Source organism: Carassius gibelio, chromosome B25 (genome assembly GCF_023724105.1).
Source record: "Carassius gibelio isolate Cgi1373 ecotype wild population from Czech Republic chromosome B25, carGib1.2-hapl.c, whole genome shotgun sequence".
Taxonomy (NCBI): Eukaryota; Metazoa; Chordata; class Actinopteri; order Cypriniformes; family Cyprinidae; genus Carassius; species Carassius gibelio.
The window spans coordinates 15,501,919-15,526,335 of NC_068420.1; the positions used below are offsets into that span (position 1 = coordinate 15,501,919).

At 35.5% G+C, this 24,417-nt stretch overlaps 2 protein-coding genes across 4 annotated transcripts in view; both read right to left on the minus strand.

Annotated features, from left to right (window-relative positions):
• The window catches only part of LOC128013988 (annexin A2), a 327,457-nt gene extending 320,269 nt beyond the window's left edge, over nt 1-7,188 (minus strand). The window contains exons 1-13 of one of the 2 annotated variants that reach the window (XR_008183471.1): nt 7,063-7,168; nt 6,246-6,306; nt 6,063-6,153; nt 4,950-5,044; nt 4,745-4,858; nt 4,554-4,644; nt 4,401-4,480; nt 4,252-4,311; nt 3,099-3,192; nt 2,908-3,003; nt 2,259-2,317; nt 2,006-2,128; nt 1,783-1,923 (exon numbers count right to left, since the gene is read on the minus strand). Coding sequence is in view for 1 of the 2 variants with exons in the window: in XM_052597207.1 (XP_052453167.1) it covers nt 1,864-1,923; nt 2,006-2,128; nt 2,259-2,317; nt 2,908-3,003; nt 3,099-3,192; nt 4,252-4,311; nt 4,401-4,480; nt 4,554-4,644; nt 4,745-4,858; nt 4,950-5,044; nt 6,063-6,153; nt 6,246-6,296 (1,014 nt within the window). In the remaining variant the exon portion in view is untranslated. Of the gene's footprint in view, nt 1-1,564; nt 1,924-2,005; nt 2,129-2,258; nt 2,318-2,907; nt 3,004-3,098; nt 3,193-4,251; nt 4,312-4,400; nt 4,481-4,553; nt 4,645-4,744; nt 4,859-4,949; nt 5,045-6,062; nt 6,154-6,245; nt 6,307-7,062 lie in introns of those variants that run through there. The other variant, XM_052597207.1, reaches the window with a different exon arrangement.
• Nucleotides 7,189-10,135: 2,947 nt separating this feature from the next.
• On the minus strand, nt 10,136-23,434 carry ice2 (interactor of little elongator complex ELL subunit 2). Of its 2 annotated transcripts, XM_052597195.1 has the most exons (16): nt 23,275-23,330; nt 23,058-23,159; nt 21,607-21,856; nt 21,409-21,528; nt 21,182-21,316; nt 20,972-21,088; nt 20,551-20,707; nt 20,268-20,452; nt 17,530-17,853; nt 17,028-17,379; nt 16,006-16,172; nt 15,455-15,584; nt 12,969-13,053; nt 12,601-12,651; nt 12,041-12,281; nt 10,136-10,490 (listed from the first exon to the last, which is right to left on the minus strand). In XM_052597195.1, exons 1-16 carry the CDS (start codon nt 23,286-23,288, stop codon nt 10,290-10,292), a joined length of 2,631 nt encoding a protein of 876 aa, XP_052453155.1. In that variant the 5' UTR covers nt 23,289-23,330; the 3' UTR covers nt 10,136-10,289. The 2 variants fall into 2 exon arrangements, with proteins under 2 accessions (XP_052453155.1, XP_052453154.1); XM_052597194.1 differs by having other exon boundaries at nt 17,028-17,853; nt 23,275-23,434.
• Between the last annotated feature and the right edge of the window lie 983 nt (nt 23,435-24,417).

The window sequence follows — 24,417 nt, forward strand, 5'->3', positions numbered from 1 at the left end:
ATTATTTAAATTACACAACAATTAAACAACTTTAATTTTTATGTTTTAATATATTATAATTATATTTTTATTCTTAAATTTGAAATATTTGTAAATGTCATTCTATTAGATAATGTAATCAAATTAATTTTTTTATAATTATTATTTACTTATATTTTTTATTAAATGAGTGCAAACATGCAACATTTAAAAATATACAGCCATTCTTTGTAGTTTTCTAAATAATTTATTTTCTATCTTATACTTATTGAAGTAATTTCAGTATTTACTATACAGGTGCTGGTCATATAATTAGAATATCATCAAAAAGTTGATTTATTTCACTAATTCCATTTAAAAAGTGAAACTTGTTTATTATATTCATTAATTACACACAGATTGATATATTTCAAATGTTTATTTCTTTTAATTTTGATGATTATAACTGACAACTAAGGAAAATCCAAAATTCAGTATCTCAGAAAATTGAAATATTTACTTTCATCAGAGAACATAACGTTGGACCACTCAGCACAGCAGCGGTCCTGTCGTTTTTGTCTTTAGACGCTTCTGATGCTGTCTGTTGTTCAAGAGTGGCTTGACACAAGGAATGCGACAGCTGAAACCCATGTCTTGCATATATCTGTGCGTAGTGGTTCTTGAAGCACTGACTCCAGCTGTAGTCCATTCTTTTTGAATCTCCCCCACATTTTTGAATGGGTTTTGTTTCACAATCCTCTCCAGGGTGCGGTTATCTACCACATCTTTTCCTTTCCTTCGCCTCTCTATTAATGTGCTTGGACACAGAGCTCTGTGAACAGCCAGCCTCTTTTGCAATGACCTTTTGTGTCTTGCCCTCCTTGTGCAAGGTGTCAATGTTCGTCTTTTGGACAACTGTCAAGTCAGCAGTCTTCCCCATGATTGTGTAGCCGACAGAACTAGACTGAGAGGCCTTTGCAGGTGTTTTGAGTTAATTAGTTGATTAGAGTGTGGCACCAGGTGTCTTCAATATTGAACCTTTTCACAATATTCTAATTTTCTGAGATACTGAATATGGGATTTTCCCTAGCTGTCAGTTAAAATCATCAAAATTAAAAGAAATAAACATTTGAAATATTAGTCTGCATGTAATGAATGAATATCATCAACTTTTTGATGATATTCTAATTATATGACCAGCACCTGTATATGTATGTATGTATGTATGTGTATATATATATATATATATATATATATATATGTGTGTGTGTGTGTGTGTGTGTGTAATTGCATTATGTATACACATTACATATTTGAAAAAAAATTCACACAACTAGAAATGTAAAAAAAAAAATGCATTTGACCTGCATTTGTTTTAATTTTTTTATTTCTAGTAATTTTAGTAATTTCTAGCAATTTAAACATTTTAAGTAATAAAAAAAGACAAAGCAAGCAATATTATAAATGTTAAATGTGGTTTAAATGACAAAACATTTTTTGAGAGGTCTTTGTATCTAAATATAATTTAAATGCAAAAAACGACCAATATAGAGTTGTTAGAAGCTCTTCATGGAAATAAAGAAAGAACAAAAAACTGAAGCAGAGATGAATGGTCTCTGTTCTTTTATTTCGTCGTATAGAAAGGGGTATGTTGTGAAAGAAGTGAATGTTCTTCGTGCAAGAAACTCCAGAAAGCCACCGACATCCTTTCAGATTCACTTTTTTTGGACAGATTCTGTCTCTAAAGGTCGATGAAACCATATAAGGCACATTTAGCTCTTACTTCTTAAAGGAAGCACGTGGTTATTTCCTGTTTAAGTGAGTGTGTGTGTGTACAGGACGCTGCAGCAGGGCAGGGACTATATTGAAGGCCAGGCACAGTAGATGGATGTCCTTCTCGTGCTCTTAATCGTCTCCACCGCACAGGCTCAACAGAGCCCTCTGGTAGTCTCCCTTTGTGTGCTCCTGAGGAAATTCAACACAGATATAAATCAGTACATAGGATCAGTTGTATACATTGGCGTACAGTAATATTAGAGGAACGTACAGCAATGGTCTGGTACAGAGACTTCCCGTGATGGGCCTTGAACTCTTGTCTGATCTTCTTGAGGTCCACCTCGCACCGGGACACCATGATCCGGGTCAGCACCTTTTCCTTCGCCCCTTTGCTCTAAAAGACAGAACGGCGCACCGTTATAAGAGAAGCGCCTGATGCAATTCCACTGCAAGACACGGTCTGAAACATCAGCAGATCCTTTGAAGATCTGCTTCCAAGCCCATGAAAGAATAAAGTGTGTTACCTTCATGGCGTCTTGCAGTCTGTTGGCGAAATACAGCTGTTTGTTTTCAAAGCACTGAACTGAGGAAGACAAGATTCGGAGATTAGACTCGGCCGCTGAGCTAATAGTAGCTTCCCCAAACTTCTAAACTAGAAAATATTCGCTAACATGGGCCGTCAAACTTAACATTTATACATCTCTTTCAGCAAGGCCGAGCAAAATATTAATGACTGAGTGGAAGATAGTCCAAATACCAGCTTCCATTAGCAACTTGTTAATAAGTCATTCGTTGTGTTTTTGGCTTTCACTAACACTTATTATGTATGTCCTATTCCAGCATTCTTTTTTTTTAAACTGTCGTCTTTGTTTTCGCTTGATATCTAGGTCCAAGGATAACACTGAAAATTCACCATGGTTTTACTTAAAAACAACAACAACAACAACAACAAACATGCTATGAACTTTTGCTACAAACTGTGGTTATACAAATGGTATTCAATACGCCCCAAAAAATGTACTACTCTTTCAGTATAATAAAACCATAGTTCACTTTTGTAAGAGAAAGGCTAATGGCTAGCTGTACAAAAACAGACTAGGACTTCGTCATATCTCATTCTAACTTCCTGTTTCAACAGGATATAGAAAGTGGAGGTTCAAAGAGAAATCTCACCCAAGGTGAGGAAGGACACCTCCAGATCTCCCTTCACCTCTTTGCGGATGCTCTCCTGCATGTCATAGGGGCTGTAGCTCTTGTATCTCTCAAACACTACAAAAGACAACACAAAAATCACATTAATAATAATAATAATATGTGTGGTGTTATCTTAAGGGATGGAAGGAAGGGTTAAAAGGCTCACAGACCTTTCTGGAGGTGAGGGATGCTTCTCTCGGACATGATGGAGATCCAGCACTTCACATCAGTGCCCTTCCGCTTGACTCCAGCCTCAAACAGGGCCTGCACAGCAGATCGAAAATATGGAAATGTTGTAAATAAATGGAATAGGCATAAATCATTTCTATAAAGAAGTAATTTCTTTACGAATTATACATAAATATATAAATTAATTAATAAATAAAAAATTATATATATATATATATATATATATATATATATATATATATATATATATATATATATATATATATATATATTTTTTTTTTTTTTTAAAGTTATTTATAAATTAAAAATGTAAACTTATGCATTTTGCAGACACTTTTATCCAAAGCTAACAGTGCATTCAGGCTCACATTTTTTACCTAAACGTGTTCCCTGGGAATTGAACCCACAACCTTTTGCTCTGCTAATGCAATGCGCTACCACTAAGCCATTTCAAAGTTTAATATTTACTTAATGAATTTAATAGTATATTAATAATATATGAATACTATATTATGAATAATAATTTTTCAGAAATATATCATTTATATACATTGCGTATAATTAAACGGTTCGTTTTTTTTGTTAGTATAATTGAGTATTTGAATATAATTGCATAAAAGTGAATATTTAAAAAATAAAGTAAACGTAAACAAATAGTGTATAAAATACATTTCAATAAATAAATAATTTGTTTAAATGAAAATATTTTTTTAAAGTTTTATATATTTAATGCAAATACATATATAAATAACATGTAATTGTTGTAAATATATAATTTATAAATCTTGTACTTGATAATATATATATATATATATATATATATATATATATATATATATATATATATATATATATCATTATATGTGTGTATTTTATATTTTTTAAACTAATTTTAAAATATGAATATTTAAATAAATAGTATAAATTGCATAAAAAATTTTTAGTTTTTAGTTTTATGTAATTATATAAAAGTTAATGAATATATTATATATATAAGTTTATAAACTGAAGTTTAATATTTAGGATAAGATTTTTTTAAAACACTGCTGCTCTAATAAATGCTTGATTTCTAAATGTTACATTCAGATATTGATTCATTAATGTTTCAATGAGAGATAAACCTCAGGAACTCACTCTGGCATCTTCATCAATTTTCGGGTGGTCCACGATGGAGCTGGGCTCGGCTCTCTTGGCCTGGTGTGGAACATCACGGTTTGAGAAGTGACAGATACACTCAGGATATTAATTCAGACACATATTAGTTACACAGCACACAGACCCACCTCAACCAGAGCCAGCAGGAGTTTAGCGAAGTCTCCTGAAGTATCTCCACACACATCCTTCTCCAGGTCCTTCTTGAACACTACAATGAGACACACAGTTCACACCACGGCCTCAAGCTCCTAATAAGAGCACTTCTATACTCCCATCCTCACATTCTTTGTAGACTTTCTTGATCTCCATGAGCTCAGCTTTGCTTCGAGAGCAGACGATCTCAATCAGAGACTCTTCATCTGTTCCCAGACCCTGCAAACACACAGACATTAGGTTTCTGACCGTCTAGATTTCACTCCCACTTCATCTACGCAATACAAATTCAATTCAAAGTCATTCATATTGCGTTCACCTTGATGGAGGCTCTGATTTCGGAGGCGTCGTACTGCGCAGTGCTCTTCATGAGGCCCAGGATGACCGTTTCCAGAGAGCCAGACAGCGCCCCCTTCAGGGCCGAGATCATATCCTGAAAGTGAGATGAATATGATTATTATTATGACAAATAATGGACAAGGATACGTTAATATAGAAGCACATGATATATACAGTACACTGACCTTCTTGGCTCTCCTCTCATACGCGAAGGCGATTTCTCTCCGTTGGTTATATGTACGTTTGGTGAGGACATCAATTATGGTTTGCTCATCCACCCCTAAAACAAATAATGTTATTTTTATTTGCTTAGTTATTTATTAAATTAAAATGTCACATTACTTTTTAAGTACATACTTAAAAAGATCTATTGGTCTAAAATGTTTTTATATAATTTAATATGATTTTTGATTGATTTCTTAGTACATTTAAAAAATATTTATGAAGTTTTTTTTGTAGTTTTGAATCTTATGTGTATGTGTGTGGGTGTATTTTACAGATTTATTATAGATTTTAATATCTATCAATATTTATATTAGATTTTATATCTATATAAAATATTTTAATATAATTTGTGACTTGTTTATTTTTATACACATTTGTATAAAATATTTGTATTAATTTTATTTAATAAAATACTTAATATATGTAGCTCTTAATAAAAATATTATAATATAAAAAGCCAAGATTGTTTATTTTTCTTTTTTTTTTAACATTATTTCACAATTTTGTTTAATATAACGTAAAACAAAACAAAACTCCAAATGTAAGGCTCTCTATATATTACTACGTATGCTCAAATTATCACTTTACAATTTCATAAAGAAAAAAATTGCTAAGGTCATAAAAAAAAATTTCTAACAACTGTTAGAAAAATCACAAATTCTTAGAAATTATGCAATTTTTCTGTGGATATTTTTGTACAGTTTGCTAAAAAGCATCGTTCATGCAGGCGATATTTCCTTTGCAAATGTTAGCTGATAGTTTCTAAAGCTAAACACAGCACAGAGTCATTGAGGGGGAGGAAATATGCTGAAAATGTTCCACAAGCGCTTCGATCTCTTCCAGACCGGATGATGACTCACTTCTACCACTGCTGCCCGTTCTGGACGGTTTTCACCTCATTATGGGCACAGCACACAAAGACGGGCCGGGTTAGAGCACACAACCAAACATGAATGCCTATTGTTGTTTAATGGCCCGTGACCATCATCAGATTACAAGTTTAAACAAGATGTCACAAATGCATCTGGAAGCTCTCATGAGCTCAACAGGTTCCAGCTCTGCTGCTCTCTTACCTTTAGTTTTGATAGCGGTCTCGATTCTGGTAGCGTCCTTATCTGGATCAAAGTTCGGATCCGGCACCACAGTAGGGTGTGTGTCCTCCCCCTAGAGAGACGAACAATGTGATGATGTATTCATTTTGTATATAGTTCATCTTCATCTTTAATGCAGATCATTTGTTTTGTATGAAAACTTACGCCGCCCAGTTGCAGAGTGAGCTGCCCTAAGTACTCCTGTATCATCGACATCCTGGACTTCCTGTGGAGAGCAGCCAAAACCATCTGATTTACATCGCTTCTCTCGGCTTTCAGAGGAGACTCTGAGCGTCCGTCACATGCTTCACAGAGTTACGTAATGCAGAACTGCAGAGGGCATGCCAGTTCAGAGAACAGCGCTCTATTGCCCCGTCCTGAGTTTAGAAAAACTTAAAAACGCCGCATCCAACCATAATGAGTCAAGACTGAGCCAAAATCAAATAAATAGACTGTGAGATGAACGAGATACTGCAAGAAAGGCCAGTTCTGGGCAGTTTGCTGCTACATTACAGTTCACTTCTAATCAAATCATTAACTTCCATTGCAAAAAAAAAAAAATGGTGACTTATATATATCTCATTACGTATGATGCCGTTACTAGGTAATTAGACCAAAACAGCACCAGTAAACAGTAATTTTAAAACCCAGCATCTGGTAAAACCTAAGCAAACAGACAGACACACCCTTGAGAGGGCATGCTGGGAAAATTCCTTACAGCAAGTAAGACAGATCCATCCGTGTCTCAGGCGTTTCTCACAACCTTATGGTTTTAAAACATTTAAAACTTGCCTTTCTCTAGAAAACTGGTTGACTTGCATGCAAAATTGTTCGTGTTATGAGAAAAGGAGATCCTTTTAGGACAATATATTGTTTTTCATACCATAGAAAGTTAAAAGAGAACATTGATTTGCTTTATGAATGTTGATTTATTTGAATAAAGTGCCGGTTTACCAGCTGAAGGGAAAGGTTTTGAGCTTACCTTGAGTGATCAGCAGATCTCAGATGCTGTGCAGAAGGATCCCAGCTATGGAGGGTGTGAAGGGTGTGGTGCTTAAATAGCAGAGGCGGTCCAGGACGCTCCTCTCCCTGCCCCTTGAGCTTGGAGCTCCTGTTCTGAAGGTGGGCGGAGCTTTCACTAAAGGCATTTTTAAACCTCAGCGTATGAAAGGAAGGAAGAAGCTGATCGAGGCTGTGGTTTCAGAAGGGAAATGAAGTATGTCTTAGTGAACCATTGGTTAAGGTGACTTCCAACTAATCTTACAGTATTAAAGGTATCGAACCCTCTAAAATGATCAATCGGTCGTCATTTACATATTTTAAATGTGTAAAACTTTCTTCTGTGGAATCTTTGAATATAAACAAATAACTTAAAAACTAAACAAATTTTCCCTTACAACTGCAGTACTAAAAAAAATTTAAACTGCCTGAAAACAAAATGAAACAAAACACAAAAAAAACGATTTATTTAATTCTAAGAAGAGTGCAAATACATGTACATATTAATGTGCTTAATAAAAATACCCTGCAATTGTCCTTTTAGTGTACTAAACCCGTATAATTAATGTCTGATCAGTTTGAACAACTAATTTTGTACTTGATGGACGTTAATTGTGTGGAAGTAGTGCTGAAGAACAACTTAACATATGCTGAGATATATTTAATTGTGCTGAAAGGGAACTGTTGCAATTATACTTCAGGGACACTTTAAATATTTTGTATATAAAGACAGATATTATTCAGAGATCAAACAACCCTTATCTACAGTGACATTAAAACATGTCTTAATATGGAGAAATGTGCATCCAAATAAAAGTTTCATTATAATTTTTATGTCAGAAAGTCTACAGCGATACGTCAGTAAATATATGAATAGATTTGAAGTATACATTACATTACATTAATAATTCACCCTCATGTTGTTCCAAACCAGTAAGACCTCCGTTCATCTTCGGAACACAGTTTAAGATATTTTAGATTTAGTCCGAGAGCTCTCAGTGCCTCCATTGAAGCTGTGTGTATGTTCTACTGTCCATGTCCAAAAAAAGTAATAAAAACATCACCAGAGTAGTCCATGTGACATCAGAGGGTCAGTTAGAATTTGTTGAAGCATCGAAAATACATTTTGGTCCAAAAACAGCAAAAACTATGACTAAGCATTGTCTTCTCTTCCGTGTCTGTTGTGAGACAGTTCAAAACAAAGCAGTTTGTCATATCCAGTTGATGAACGAATCATTCGATGTATCCGGATCTTTTTGAACCAGTTCACCAAATCGAACTGAATCGTTTTAAATGGTTCGTGTCTCCAATACGCATTAATCCATAAATGACTTAAGCTGTTAACTTTTTTAATGTGTCTGACACTCCCTCTGAGTTCAAACAAACCAATATCCCGGAGTAATGTGTGCACTCAAACAGTACACTGACTGAACTGCTGTGAAGATGAACACCGAGCCGAGCCAGATAATGACTCGTTCACGAGTCAAGAACCGGTTGCATCGGTTTTCGGATCACCAGTAGTTCTTTCTGACAGTTCGATTCAATAAACCGGTTGAAGAAAACGGTTCACCAGTTCTTTTGTGCTCAACGTAATGACGTCATTGTCAACACGTCAATGTTTATTGTCCATTCAATGAAAATCAGAGGGGTTTAATTAAAAAAAATGGACCCACTTTATATTAAGTGTCTTTACTACTTCCATTTAAATGAATATTTGATACAAGGCACTTGTGTACATACATGTCTTTATTTTGTACTTATATTTAAAAATACCTTCCTATAAGTCATTTCTGTAGTTACATCTATAATTACACTATTTGCCCTACACCTATACCTTTAAACCAGCCTTAAACCTAACCAGACCACCAAACCTGGCCCTTACCTTAACCGTATCCCACCTCAACTGAACACAACAAGTAACCAACATGATCATTTAAAAATCAATATTATCATTATTATTAAAACAAGAAAGAAACATGAAGCAAATGCATGTTTTCAGATCTACCAACGAGTCTGTATGGTGTACAAAAATACCAAAACACCCTTTTTAACCCAAAGGCTGACTAACGGGTCAATGCAAGCCTTGACTTTGCTTCAGTTTATAACATTAGACTCTAGGCAAGAGCACATGAATTTATGATTCATGCTCTGCTAAACAACTGTGCCTATGATCCGATTATATTAAACACCTGCCAGCAAAGTAGAAGCATTTTTTTATTACATCGTAAAATCACTTTTTTTTTTTTTAATACTTAAAACTTCCTCGATAATTTAATAAGCTATTCAGTAAGAAACTTTCCTTAATAGCTTAATAACTTCCTCTGTCTTAATAGTGGTAAAAGTGAAGTCGTGCTTATTGGTTCCAGTCATCAAATCTTTAAAGGTGTTTCTCTGACTTTGTTTATGGTTGTGTATTGGAGACTAAAAGCAAAATGAGGAACCTTGGAGTTGATGTCTTACATTTGATTATTTTGTGCTGTTAAAGCATCCTTTTTTCATCTCAGAAATATAGCAAGATTGCATCCTATGCTACATAGGACATACATGGACTAATTCTAATCTTGCAATATATTTAGTATTTATAGTATGCAAATTAGAATATAAGGTGGATCTCTAACTACTAAAACACACCCACAACTTTCTCTTATAAAACGGATAATTTTGCACTGGCGTGTCCAATGTGAATGTGTATCACTAAAGGCAAGGGAAGTCGTAGCCTAATGGTTAGAGAGTCGGACTTGCAATCGAAAGGTTGTGAGTTCGAGTCTCGGGCCGGCAGGAATTGTGGGTGTGGGGAGTGCATGTATAGTCCACCTTCAATACCACGACTGAGGTGCCCTTGAGCAAGGCACCGAACCCCCAACTGCTCCCCGGGCACCGCAGCATAAATGGCTGCCCACTGCTCCGGGTGTGTGTTCACAGTGTGTGTGTGTGTTCACTGCTCTGTGTGTGTGCATTTCGGATGGGTTAAACGCAGAGCACAAATTCTGAGTATGGGTCACCATACTTGGCTGAATGTCACGTCACTTTCACAAACAAAATAATTATAACAGATGTTATATTAAACAATAATTTATTTATTTTTTATTTCCTGCTGAAGAAATGTAAGCTTGCTTCTTAATGGTAAGTCACTGTATATAATATCAGGGGTAGTAAGTGCTTTTAAAGAATGAATACAGTAATTATACAAAAAATAGATTTTTACAAAAATCAAGGCTTTCCGTCCTTTCCACGTTCACTGGTTTGGGTTTTTTGCTGGTCTTTCATTATCTTAACTCTCATGTTGTCTCTCCATGCTCTCTTTTTTTTGCCTTTTTTACGCTTCTTTGTTGACTGATTCTGGTTGGTTGCTTGTGGCGGTCTCACCGCGCATTTTCCCTGGAGTTGCTTAGGTCCTGTTTCACCTTTTGCCTGTATGAGAAGAAAGTAGAATGTTTACTTTATAAATCGTGGTATAACACCATTTGCATAGTAGTATTAAAGTTTATCTAAGTAGACTTAAGTTTGTTGGTTCAAATCCCACTGGTGGACATCCATGAACTGGAGAATTACAGAGATCAATCGAGGACAGTGAGAGCACAGAGCTCAATGGTTTACACAATCGACACACCTCCCAAGTTCTGGTGTACGTTTTGCTTCAATGGAATTTTAAGTGTCACGTTTCCAAAGACAGTGCTTCATTTGGGACCAATGTGATGATGCAAGAGAGTTACTGAGCATAGAAAAGGATGGGTGTGATCTCTTTATTACCTGTCCCGACAAGTATCCCAGTCACAAGAGCTTCAGACCATTGAATAAAAGAACATCAACAATCCACAATCTAAATTTACTTTAATTTTTGTAAGAATGAACAGAGTTTGCTATGGCAAGCATCGCTGTGATAACTCAGAACTTATCACAGAACTCAGTAACAACTTAGAAATGAAGTGAAATAAAAGTTAGAAACCACTAAAGATAAGAAACTTTCACCATCAATTGTTACTCAAACAGATTCATAGCATGACAAACAGTCCTGATAGCAGAAAGGGTGTGGTAACTCTGTGCAGGAATGTTATTGGGACATCATCAGTGACTGTTTATGTTGGCTGTGAGTGTGTGTATGCACATATCTTTGAGTACCCTATTTTACGGACTATAAGTTGCACTTCTTTTCATAGTTTGGCTGGTCCTGTGACTTATAGCCAGATGCGACTTATCAAAATTAATTTGACATGAATCAAAAGAAATGAACCAAAAGAAAACATTACCGTCTCTGTGCTGCTCAGTGCTCCTGTCGTCTACACTGAAGACATAGAGCGCCCTCTTGTTGTTTTCTCTTTGTTCTTGGTTCTAAATAAATGCAACTTATAGTCCAATGTGACAGGTTTTTCCTCGTCATGACGTATTTTTGGACTGACGCGACTTATATTTAGGCGCGACTTATAGTCCGAAAAATACGCTATATGTTGCATATCTCTGAAAATAGACACTTCTAACGTGCTCAGTGGCTCAAATCATTGCTTGAACCAGCAACCTACCAGTTACCAAATCTTATAACCCAATACACCACACTCTGGAAATAATGATAAAGGTAAGTTGCAGGCTGAATTCAAACCCAAATTTCCCACATAAGCACCACAGTTTAACATATCTGGAGCACACATTTGAACCAACAACCTTCCATTTACCAACTGAACTATAAATACACCACTTGAAAATACTAAATAAAAGGTATGTTGCAGGTTAAATTCAAACACAAATGTCCACACGTGAACCAGGAACCTTACATTCACACTCCACTACACCACACCACCTGAAAATACTGGATAAAAGGAGAGTTGCAAGCTAAAAAATACTGTATAAAGGTATGCTGCAGGCTAAATTCAAACCCAATTTTCCCAAACAAGCACCAAGGTTTAACATGTCTAGAGCACACAAAGCAACCCTTTGGGCTACATTTCAAAGCTAAAAGATGGTCATACCTGAGGGGGTGGACGTGGGGGGAAGGTGCAGGGCGGCCTGCTGTGTTTCTGGTGAAATGGCAGGACACACGAGGGGTCCAGGGGAACCCAGGGAATCCCTGGAGACACTGCTGGGGGTCCGCAGTGTGCGTTCTGCAGGTTGTACACCCCGCGAGCAGCCTTGGTCTCGTCGCTAGCTTTAAAGATGGTCAGGAAACCCTCACGAGGTTTGTGGACTAACAGGTATCGTCCTTCCTGTAATCTGGGGCAGGTGTTAAAAGACACCTTTATTCAATTACAACACGGCAACAGCTGAAAGGAATTTGTAGCTGATGACAAGTTTTCCAGCGCAAACAACAAAAATGTCACATCCTTACAAATACTGAACTCCAGGCTCAATACCTAAAGCTTATACATGTCATTTTTAATGTTAAAATGTTTTCAAATATCCTAGCTTAATATGCAGAATTACACACTTTTAAAGTCAGACTGAAAGACAAATTTCACATTACAATATGCAAATCGCGCTAAGGGTAAAGTGACAATTTAAAAATTGATCTAAAAAAGGGAAAGAAACTCACGATGAGACTTTTTTCAGTAAATGGTAGAGGGTGTTTAAACATCTAGCTGGCCTGGGGGAAAAAATATTACATTAAAACTTTACACAAGAGATGATTAAAATGAATAAATATATGTAAATTATAAAACAAATACAAATAATTATAAATAAATATCATTACAGTATTTCAGATAAGAATCTGTGAGAATCTGTCAAACAGACATATATATATATATATATATATATATATATATATATATATATATATATATATATATACACACACACACACACATATATATATATATATATACATACAAAAATCTGTTAAACTTTTTGGAATTGGAATTTTTATTTAAACAATTAAAAATTGACTATAGATTCACTCACTTGAAGTCACAGGTGACGCTCTGAATCCAGTCGTCGGGCAACATCTGCATATGTGCCACTTCTGATGTGTACGCATTGATGCGACCTACACGGATATCAAACAGTTTGTGAACAACTAGCCTTTGAATGCACATACTACATTAAGTAGATTGCCCTTTTTCTTTTCTTTTTTTTTTGCAAGTCTTTAATCTTATCTGATAATACTTCCATTAATTTTATGTAACAGCTGGTTAAGCTACATTTCTATTTAACTGTCAATAGCTAAAGAGGTTAAATTTGAGAGCCTTAAACCAGCTCACCATCTGAAGAACATCTAAATCAAACTCAGGCTGTGAGAAACACGGCAAATGTTGCAATAATTGTTCCCACGTTGTGTTTGTCTATTGTATCTCTGCCGTATCTCTATCGTATTTTCTCCCAACTCGTGTTGAATTGAGTCTATTAGATGAGTGAAACATGTTCTTTTGAAAAAATTTTCTTAAATGTAACTCATATAACAAATACTTGCATACACAGTTTTAAGGCAGCTTTAATAGCCTTTTTGGTAACTTCATAACTTAAAAGATGACATAATTACGACATTGCACAGTCGTAGTTCCTTTCGCGATTTGATATGAAATGATACAGTCTACAGCGTGTGCTGGCGCATCTGTGAATGCAATTAAAGAGCATGCGCTATGAGCACAGTAGCATTTCTACGATTGTCTGACTCGCGCATAGCACTGAGGCGAAGTGAAGTGCGTGTCTAAAAAAATCTCCCAATGATGTGGTCGTAAGGATGTTCCTCATCTAAATAAACGCAATTCTTGTCAAGAAAAACAAAACATCAGTTGTGAGTGGGGTGGCTGATCGGAGCTCCACCCCTGTGTCAAATTTTTTAAACGCATTAAATTGAAAAAATTTAACGCCTGCGTTAACATGCTAATTTTGACAGCACTAGTAATAATTTTCCACAACCTTGCTATTTAAGTGTAATTTTAATAAACTAAATTCAGGAAAAGGGGGCATTGTAGACTTCCTTCAAAAAAATAAAAAAGATCTTATATATAATCTTACTTACATTATTTTGTGACTTACTGCTCTAAACTGCTTCAGTACAATTTTCAGCTAGAAAGTTCTCTTGAACCTTATGTCCGTTACCATTAGGGCTGGATCCTGGACTAGACCCAGAAAAGACTAGATTCTTTTAACAAGCCTAGCAGAATCTCTAAAGCAAACGATCCGCCGAGAGCGAGGCTCTTCTGCATTCTTCTGTGATTCTGAGGTATGTTCACCTGCAGGCACAGACTGCTGTCAGGCACATTGAGGACATTCTTCAATTCACTGTCAGTGTCACAGGTTTCCTCAGAGAGGATAGAAAATCTCTGCTTCCAAACTCTCCAAACTAAAGCAGTCTCTTCAGCAGAAGAGCAGTCTCCTTCCCTCTTTCTCTCGTAATGGAGAAACCCAAGTAGCCTTACACCCACAGCGATATATCACTCATGCGGTCGCATTCTTCTGCAGCCCTTTCAAAGCTGTAACGTTAGCAGCTATGGCAACCCTGACTCAAAACAGTGAGTCATGCATCATGAGAGAGGCATGCTGGGAGTTTACGGGAAATTCACTTTTGTGCTAATTCCCCTTGTTACAAAAAATAACACTCCAGATAAAACATGAATACTTCTGCCTGTCTGATTTTGCTTCATTCCAAAAATGTTTGTATATATATGTGTGTGTGTGTGTGTGTGTATATATATATATATATATATACACACACACACAATATTATATATATATATATATTCACCTTGACAATTTGTGATTTGCATTTAAGTTTCGTTTTGTTTTTATCGGAGGAAGCCAATGTAGCAAAAAGTTGATTTAAGCAAGAAGTAAAACTCAGTAAAACTGTAGTATTCAATTAAGAAAATTATTTATACATGATTTTTTATTTTATTTTTATTAACGTTTTTATTTTTATTTTAGGACATTATTATAAAACAAAAATATATTTAATATTATCATAAACATTAAATATTTATATTATAAAAATTCATCAAAATCGTATTATAAAAATATCTAAATTATAATTTTCATTAAATTTACCCACTATAACGAAGCCTGAAAAATGCTTTAATTTAATATTGCAAATGAATAATCAAGTCATCAATTTTTACCTACATATTTTTACAACATTGTCAAGACTCAAAAATGCTTTGAGTCAATGATTTGTTGCAATCTATTTTTATCAACATTTATTTTTACTACAACATGAATCAGTTCAATCTGTTATGAGCTAACACATTACAATTTTAGGTTAATTTTTATTACACCAGTTTACAAAAACTTGAATTGCTAATGCAAATAATTATCAAATCAGTCAAACAGATTTGTGACATTATTACAGCATATAGCACTATAAAAATAAATACATAATGCAAAAATGCATTTTAAGAACTTTCATGAGAGCTAAAGAGAAAGAGATCAGATTTCATCAGGTCTCTTACTTATGAAGGACACAGTACTGGAGTGCAGAAGTTTCTCGGCCCACAGCTGACAGGCCTCGGTGTGGGTCAGACTCTCGGCCCCGTAGCACAGCTGATACTCCAGCTTGGGTAAGACATGCACCGGGACGGCCTGGAGGAGAGCAGACTCAATGATTACCCACTCAGACGGCAGTTCTGAGTCACAGTCCTCTATAAACACATGCAGAAGAAAACCATTGTCTGGACAGAGTCTGTTAATACATTGATAAGACTGAAACCCAACTCTACAGCTCTGCACAGGAAAGCCGAGTGTTTAAAGAAGGGGTGTGGTGGACGTTCCTCAACCCTGGTTAAAATATCAAGATTAATGCTTGGCATATTGACACACTAACTCAAATCCAATAAAGGGTGGCTAAAAAAAGAATCACTGACAATGATAACAATAATAATGATGATAAGAGTTTTTACAAAAGACCTGAGGAGTTTAATGATGTTGCTCCCCCTGTGGCGTGTACTTCATCATTTTAACTACAGGATCGCTGTGTTCGTGTATTAGCATGTGTCCAGCTCACCCTGAAGGTGTCTTTGTCGTGTCTGGGGTGAGCGATGTCCACACTGCTGCGCACCAGGAGCAGGACGTCCAGCAGACTGTAGAGTTTGTACAGAACGCTGCCCTCTGCTGGAGGATCGAAGTCCATCTCATCCTCAGCACTGCCCTGAAGATCCTCCTTCAGAAGACCTGCCATAGATGGAGAACCTTCTTTATTTCTTTCAAATGTAAAAAATATAAAACATGGGCCCTTTAGATCATAATATTATTATTAAATGCTAGTATAATCAGATTTTTCCCCCTCTTAGATGTGAGACATATCGGTTTTTTGAATGCTAGTGTGAATGGAAAAACCTGACCTGATTTGATTTGAAATGATTTCAATACATAATAATGGACTTAATCTTGCATATACATTAGTTATAAACAAAAATGTATTTTATATATATATATATATATATATATATATATATATATATATATATACACACACACACACACACACACACATATATATAATAATTCATATTTAATTACATTTAAACCTCCAATATTAAAACAATAATAAAATTAATACAATTAAACATTTAAAAATAAAGTATATAATAATATATATTATTTATTTTACTACAATTATTGTGATTCATCATATATATTATTTAAAAGCTACAGCAATAATAATAATAATCACTAAATAAAATCACTTTTTGGGGAGTTTCTGGAGAACGTCATCTTAATAATATATGTGATATCAGATTCTTGCTACTGTACATTTAAATAATATTTGAACAGGTTTAAATCATATTTACGCTTAATTAAATACTATTTATTTAAATCATTATTTCTACAGTAATTATGCAATTTAACTTTGACATGCACATAAGGTGTATTACCATTGTGCCTTCATTTAGTCATTTCTAGAAAAGTGTTTTATCATAGATACAGGTCAGTTTTAAAGCATCATGGGCCACTTTTAAAAGGACGTTTGAATAACCTCACAAAAACATAATTTTTCCCCTTTGAGAGGGTGTTTTGAGCACTAACGTTTTCTTTGAGTGGCTAGCAGCAGAGGAACGTCAGCGGGCAGCGTGGTGTCCTCTTCCTGTCCCTCTCTGGACTCCAGATACGACGTCACACACTGTTTGACCAGCGAGTGGGTTTTCGCTTCGGGAGCTTTGTCTTCTGGGACACGGGGCTTCACAGGCTCCTGGTTCTTGCTGGGGGTGGATTTCAGCATGGCGTCCTGCATCTTCAGAATCTGTCCGAGCTGATCGCACTCGCCGGATATTCGGGCTCTTTTGACGCCCTTCTTCGTTCCTTTGCCTGAAGGGTTTGCAGGGTCTGGTGTGGCTGGGTCGGAGGACACCTCTGCAGCCGTCCCCTGGGTCTGAGGTCTCTGTGGGGACAAAATGTGATCTATTACAAGTCGTTCTTCATCAGAATCCAAATCCTGGTCAGTCTTGTCTTTCATCATGTGTCTGGGCCGCTTGGTGGGAGGACACGGAGCAGAGCACATTTCTATCTTCTCCTTTGCATCTTCACTCACACTTTCCTTCCCCGAATTGGCAGTTTTATTCAGCGTACCGTCTCCCTCATCGGCCGAAGTGTCGGTTTCTCCTTGGAGCTTAGCTACGGTCGACTCGAGGGGTTCTGTGGGAGTGTCTCGAGATGTTGAGGTGAGTTTTGTTGTACCTACAGAGTCTGTCTGCCTCTTAAGGCTCGGGATATGTTGAGCTGTTTTTGGTTCGTTCTGTTCCTTCACTTTCTTACTGGGCTTGTAGGACTCCCCAAATGACTCCAGGTCTGTTAGATCGGTCCCAAAATCCATACCAGCATCATCCAACCCAGCCACACTCCTGGAGATCTTGTCCTGGGAAGAGTAAAGCAAAACACATACCATTTACAATCTTCATATTTTCAATGTTTCGAACATAACTCACAGTTATTTGGATTTACTTTACATTCATTTATTTAGCAAACACTTTCCTGAATAATAATATAATATACAGACATAAAATTGACATAAAAACAGTTATACATTATAACATAAAATACAATAAGCACACATAATGTAATAATAATAAATAAAAATGTCTTCATTCTTTCATCATTTTATATATACATTACCGGTCAAGCCTTTGGAATATTAAAGGGTTTTTAAACATTTTTGAAAGAGTCTCTTATGCTTACACCAAGCCTGCATGTACATTCTGAATAATAAAAATAGTAGCATTGTTAAATTTTATTACATTTTAAAAGAAGTCTTGTATTTTAAAATGCAATTTAGTCCCGATTCAAATTAGATTTATCAGCAGCCATTACTTCGGTCTTCAGAAATCATAAAAAATTATAAAAAACAAGAAATGTATTACAAAATAAGGGTTTCCTTTGTAATAAAATAATAAACAGATATTTTAATTAATATCATATAAATACACTATGTATATATATTAGTGCTGTCAATCGATTAAAAAAAATTAACTAATTAATCGCACAATTTTTTTAAATTAATCGCGATTAATCGCGATTAATCACAATTAAAAGACTGAAACTTTTTGGATATGTAAATGTAAAATGTACATAATTAATGTAAACTCAAGACAAAGAAACTATTTAAATTCAAAATATGATTGTTTATTGGAATTTTTGTTTAACTTGTAACACAGATTTTCTCATGTAAACAACATACCTGCAATAAACCATCAATATCCTCCAAATTAATTGTTGGCTTGAAAGCCATATTTATTACAGAAATAAAAACACAGGCATGTAAGTACCATTTGAATTTCAAAACAATCAATGCCAATAAAAAACAAAAATGATTTCCATGTTGAATTCTAAGTGGACTGCAAAAAAATTCCAAAGTATAGTCATTGCCAGTGCTTTAAGTGGGCCTGTACGCACCAGTACTCAGTACCGCCACTTCCAAATATAGCTCTTGAGCGTACCGCCACCTCTCCGTGCGCCCAGAACATGCTTTTAGCGCTCATTTGGACATCTGTTTTAATAGAGGTTTTAATCTTTTACCTGCACTGCCGATTTTCAGAGCGCCCTTCACAATGCAAGCTTCCTAATTCATCCCACCCAGAGCAGAAACTACATTACCCATTCACCCTTAAGTTATACAAGTGAATAGCGCATGTGTCGCTTTTCCCACTGTTAAGTGTCAACAACTCAACGTGGCCGGAGAAGGTGTGTGAAACTCGTTGTGAGTTATACTAAAGCAAAATCTTGAGTATTTATTGTCTGATAAACATTAAAAACTGTCTGCGGAGGTTGAGTCGTCCTGCAGCCCCCGCTGGCTGCTCATTGGCTGCAGCATCTTTTTTCTAAGTTCTAAAAAAATACCGTAGACGGCAAGGCACAAATTTAGATATTCATTTATCTAATTAATCTATAGCCTATGCACAAAGACAATATGATCTTTTTGTCCCCTTTTTGTTTTAAAGCTTGATGAAGAGAGAGAGCGCAAGTTGCTGCAGCTGAGGACAGTGATGCACGCGTACAGGAGTGATTGACAGTTCGCGGCACTGTGTTCAAAAAATACTCCGCTACACAATTATTTCGTTATTTTCCTTTAAGCTTATTAACGTTAGCGGTACAGAAAGGTCTGGTTTACGCACTGTTACAGTCATTGTTTTTTTTTTTGTTTTTTTTTTAAACAATGACATTTGAGTTCATGATTTTAATGTTGCTGTTTCTTGTGGCAGACTGAATGAAGAGTAATGTTTCTTTGTGGCAGACTGAAGAGTAATCCGGCAGAGTTTTATACTGAAACTTTCCGTCTAAAAGTCCTTCCTTGGTCTTATCCATATTTCTTTGCACGTTGAACACACATAGGCCACAACTGGAAATAAAAAAAACTGCAACCGCGTTAATTGCGTTATTTTTTTTTAACGCGTTAAATATTTCAAATTAATCGAATGCGTTAACGCGCTAATTTTGACAGCACTAATATATATATATATATATATATATATATATATATATATATATATATATATATATATATATATGTATATATATGTATATATATATATATATATATATATATATATATATATATATATATATATAATTTTGTTATTAAATATATATTTTAGCTGCAGTTACTACATTTTGGCAAAGAATATTTTTGTTATCTATTTATTTTTTTATCCAAAACTAACTACAAATAAAGAATAATACATACTTTATGAAAGTGTTTAAAAAAAATCCTATAATTACAATTCTTAATTTATTAACAATAATTCAGAGGGTTCACGGTCTGGTGTCTCATCTTACCTCAGGGGGAGGCTGCGTTTCAACAGGGAGCTCTTCTGAAGTGAGGAAAAACACGGGACGGGATACGGTCTTTTTGAACGCCAGCTTCACGCTCTCTTGATGAAACAGCAGACTCCTCTCTCTCCAGCTCAGCTCCGTCTTCAGCAGAGGAGGATCGATGTACGCCGTCTTACTCCGACTGCTGCCTGAGAACAACCACAACATTCACCATGTGACAATACTGACCGGATTACGGATCTTACGGTCTACAATGAAGCATTTACAACATGAAGTGACCCTTCACCATTCATGGGATTCTCTCTGACCCAGACGGGGAGCTCCCAAGCTTCGGTGAACTCAGAGTTGTTATTCAGGAGCTGAAGGAAGGCCTCTTTAGACAAACACACCTGTGGCTCGTAAGTAGCGCAGAGTTTTTCTGCATTACTGTCATTGCTGATGGCCTGGAGATATTAAGAGACACCAGGATTAACAAAAGCACTAGATCTAGTTCCCACAGGTCCATCAAAATTAATTCATGAGCTATGGGGATCAGAATCAAATACATCAAGAGTGGAAATTCAAAACAAATGTAACAGTGCCCTCTAGTGGTTAAGTCCACATTTTGCACAATAGAGACCTATACAATTGTACATTTTAGTATGCGATTAATTTATCACAGCACCCTGTAATTATCCATCTCACACTATCACAGACAGGCTACTTACACTGTGAACCAAAGTTGCTTTTTTAGCTGGAGGAACCACATTTGCCACGGTCTGATAGTCTACAGGAAGTTGGGTGTTTTCTGCCATGACCTTTTTGTCTAGCATGTCTATTTTACCCTGAGGAGAAAATACAGTAGAGCTAGATATAACAAACAACAGTATATCTCACATCCAAGATCATAAAAGAAAGAAGGAAGGCAAACTAAGTACCATAGCAAGAAGCTGTTTCTCAAAGTTGAGAGAGAGGTCACCCATAAACTTTACGCTGGTCAGACCGCTGATCTCCTGAATGCTGTAAACCTGTGGGTAACTCTTCACATGCTCCAGACAGGCCGTCAAATATTCCTGTCGGGAACAACACACACAATCAGCATACAAAAAAAGATCTGTATTAATCGTTTTCATTACAATTAAATAGTTCAATAAATGAGTAACACCTCAGTGTAGCGGCTGCTGCCTGGAGGCATGTAGCTGTACCCATCAGAGCATGCTCTAGAAACATCTTGCAGGTATTTCATAAACTCTGTCACCTCGTTCTTCACCTGCTCCGTCAGACACTGTGAAATGAGAAACGAGATGAAGCACACAGCCTTGCATCCACGCAGCTCAATCACATCAGGACGAGAGACGTCTACCTTTGACGCTTTGAAGTAATTCTTGCGGACGAGCATGTTGAGATACATCTTGCGGTTCTTTACATTGAGGGTGGAGAAGCGAGGGTAGGGCACGAGAGGCTCGGGGAACGCTGCGGTCTCAGCTCTCTTCACAGGTTTGGCTTTGGTTGGTTTGCATTCAGACGTGGACTCATCTGATGCCAGGATGTTACTGACTGACGGGGGTCCGTCTGGCTTCTTCTCACCGGACTCCTCGGATCTTCTACTAGAGCTTTAGAGAAAAGAGTTAAAGATAATACATCTCAATATCATATCGTGGCTCAACCCTCTTGTAATCTTCTGATATTTTAGACAGAAACATTTACTTTATGATTGTTTTTTAATTCACTGGGATAGGAGATGGGACTTTTGTGGCACTGAATTGTGTTTATGATTCAAAACTTAGTGCTTTGCATTAACATTGCATAAAAAAAAATGTTAGTTGTAAAATAAATCTATAATAATAATAATAATAAAGTGTAACATGGCCATAAGTTAAGAATTAATTCCCTCGATTAAGTAAATTGTAGCCTTATTGCAAGTCTTTAACTCGTTTGATTTCATTAACATGACCATGATTTAACAAAACAAGAGAACTAATAAGTCATGGGAAGAAATTATTAACTCGTGGCCATGATTTATCTAAAACGAGAGCAAAATAATAAAACGAATGAACAAATTCTTAATTTGCAGTCACCATAAATACATTTGTGTCTACATGTTATGTTTAGGGCTGCGTGGTAAATAGTATTAAATGTGTATTTATTTATTTTCTTTCATTATAATATAGCCTATAGAACTAAATTGTGCATAATTTAGAGGAGCATATTGATCATAATCACAAAACACACACAAAAAATACATATATTTATTATTATTAATAATTAATATTATATACTGTATAGATGTTCCATTTTGGCATCCCCATTAAATTAAATTTACAAAAGTGATTTCATATATATGAAAAACACAGTAAATCGTCTATTTTAACGTTTCAAAGGACTTTTCTGAAAACAAAATGCCAAAATATTTGGTGTCTAAAATATTGAAGCAAAAATGGAGCAACATATTCTGACCTGCAACTGCTACTTTATTATTATTATTTGAAAAAAAGCGATCATACTAACGTTAAATGCTATTATACTTAAATGACATACATCCATAGAGTATCCCTTACAGTAATTCGCATGATTTTATTATAGTTACTAACTATGGCAATCTGGTAGAAATGTTGTAAATTCAAGTATTTAGGCTACTTTTTTCCCGATATTGTAGCCTTGATATTGGTAGACGATAGTTACACAATCCAATTGTGTTTATGAAGAGCCATTTCATATGTGGTTAGTATGGTCTCGCAGTATTAATAACACAGTTTTACAACAGTTATAAAGAGGTCAACAGGATTTGATTAGAGTCCCATAAAGTTAACTTACTTGTGTAAAAGAGTGAAGAGTTCTTTGACGTTGGGTGCGAGCGTGAACTTGTCAAACACATCTCTGGAGAACACGAGCGGAGCAGAGACAGGAGCATCGTTCCTGAGGACAAACAAACCTCTGAGCTTTATACAACTCAGAACAAACACGAGCGATCTCAGGTCTGACTGGATTAGAAATAACATGTGTTTATTTAGCGAATCATATTGTCGCCTACCATTTTATCTCCATTGCAGCAGTTTCTTTTTCTTTTTTTTTCAGATGTAAATGTAGTTTACATAGTTAAATCATCCCACAGACTTCATGAGGGTCCCTCATCATTCATAGTGCGATAGTTTATCTTCCGGGGAGAAGCAAAACACATAACACGAAGGTTCCGCTTCGATTGACATTTTTGCTATATATATATATATTATAATGCTGTTGTATGTGCAATACATTTGTTACAATACAATAAAAAAGTACTTCCAGTAGGTTTTTGTCGGGACTTGCTGAAAAATATCATTGGATGACGTTAGCTAGTATAACGGTTTACAAAGTTTCACACTGATTATTTTCAAAAGTCAGAATGTGTTTATATACTATACTACGTAAACGAACATGTTTATTTATTTGGCCTACCAATTTTACTTGCTCTTTCCATAAAATGTGTCTGGTGGTGAGACACTTGACTTATAAACTGTCACAGTATTTAGTCCTTTACATTTTATACAAGTTAAATGATTCTGAAAGCCTCCTGTTGGCCTACTGTTCGAAAATTTCACATTAGGTTTGTTCACTAGTGTACCAAATAATAGCTATAGTATGGTATTTTAGAGAAAAAATTACTAAAATTAACCATAGTTTTGCTACAAAACCATGGTAACCCACAATGTTTTTTTTTTTCTACACTTGTTTAACCATGGTACTTGTAGAAGCAGCCTAAAGCCGTGGTTGTACAAATAGTAGTCAAAACACAAAAAATAAAATTAAAATATAGTTACTACCCTTTTACGATAAAACCATGGTTAAGGGAAAACATTTATTTTTTTTCTGACTTTTTTTTAAATTGATCTTTGCACATACTTTTATTGTGATTTTGTTGATTCCAAGTAAGAGTTATCAAACTCTGAAAGCCACTTCAAACTATTTGAGGCCATACTCATATTCGATCTCAACGTTTTTCTAGTAGGCTACATTTTCATATTTGTATTGTTATTTCTAGTTGCTTGACACTGAAATATGCCATTCATGCTTTACAATAATACTTCATCTGTATAAAATATAACATTAAGGTAATGCAAGTTCTCTTTTAACTTATGTTCTGTTTTTCCACTTGTATCTCTTTTTTAATTTCTCTTAAGGTTGTGTGAAACTTCAA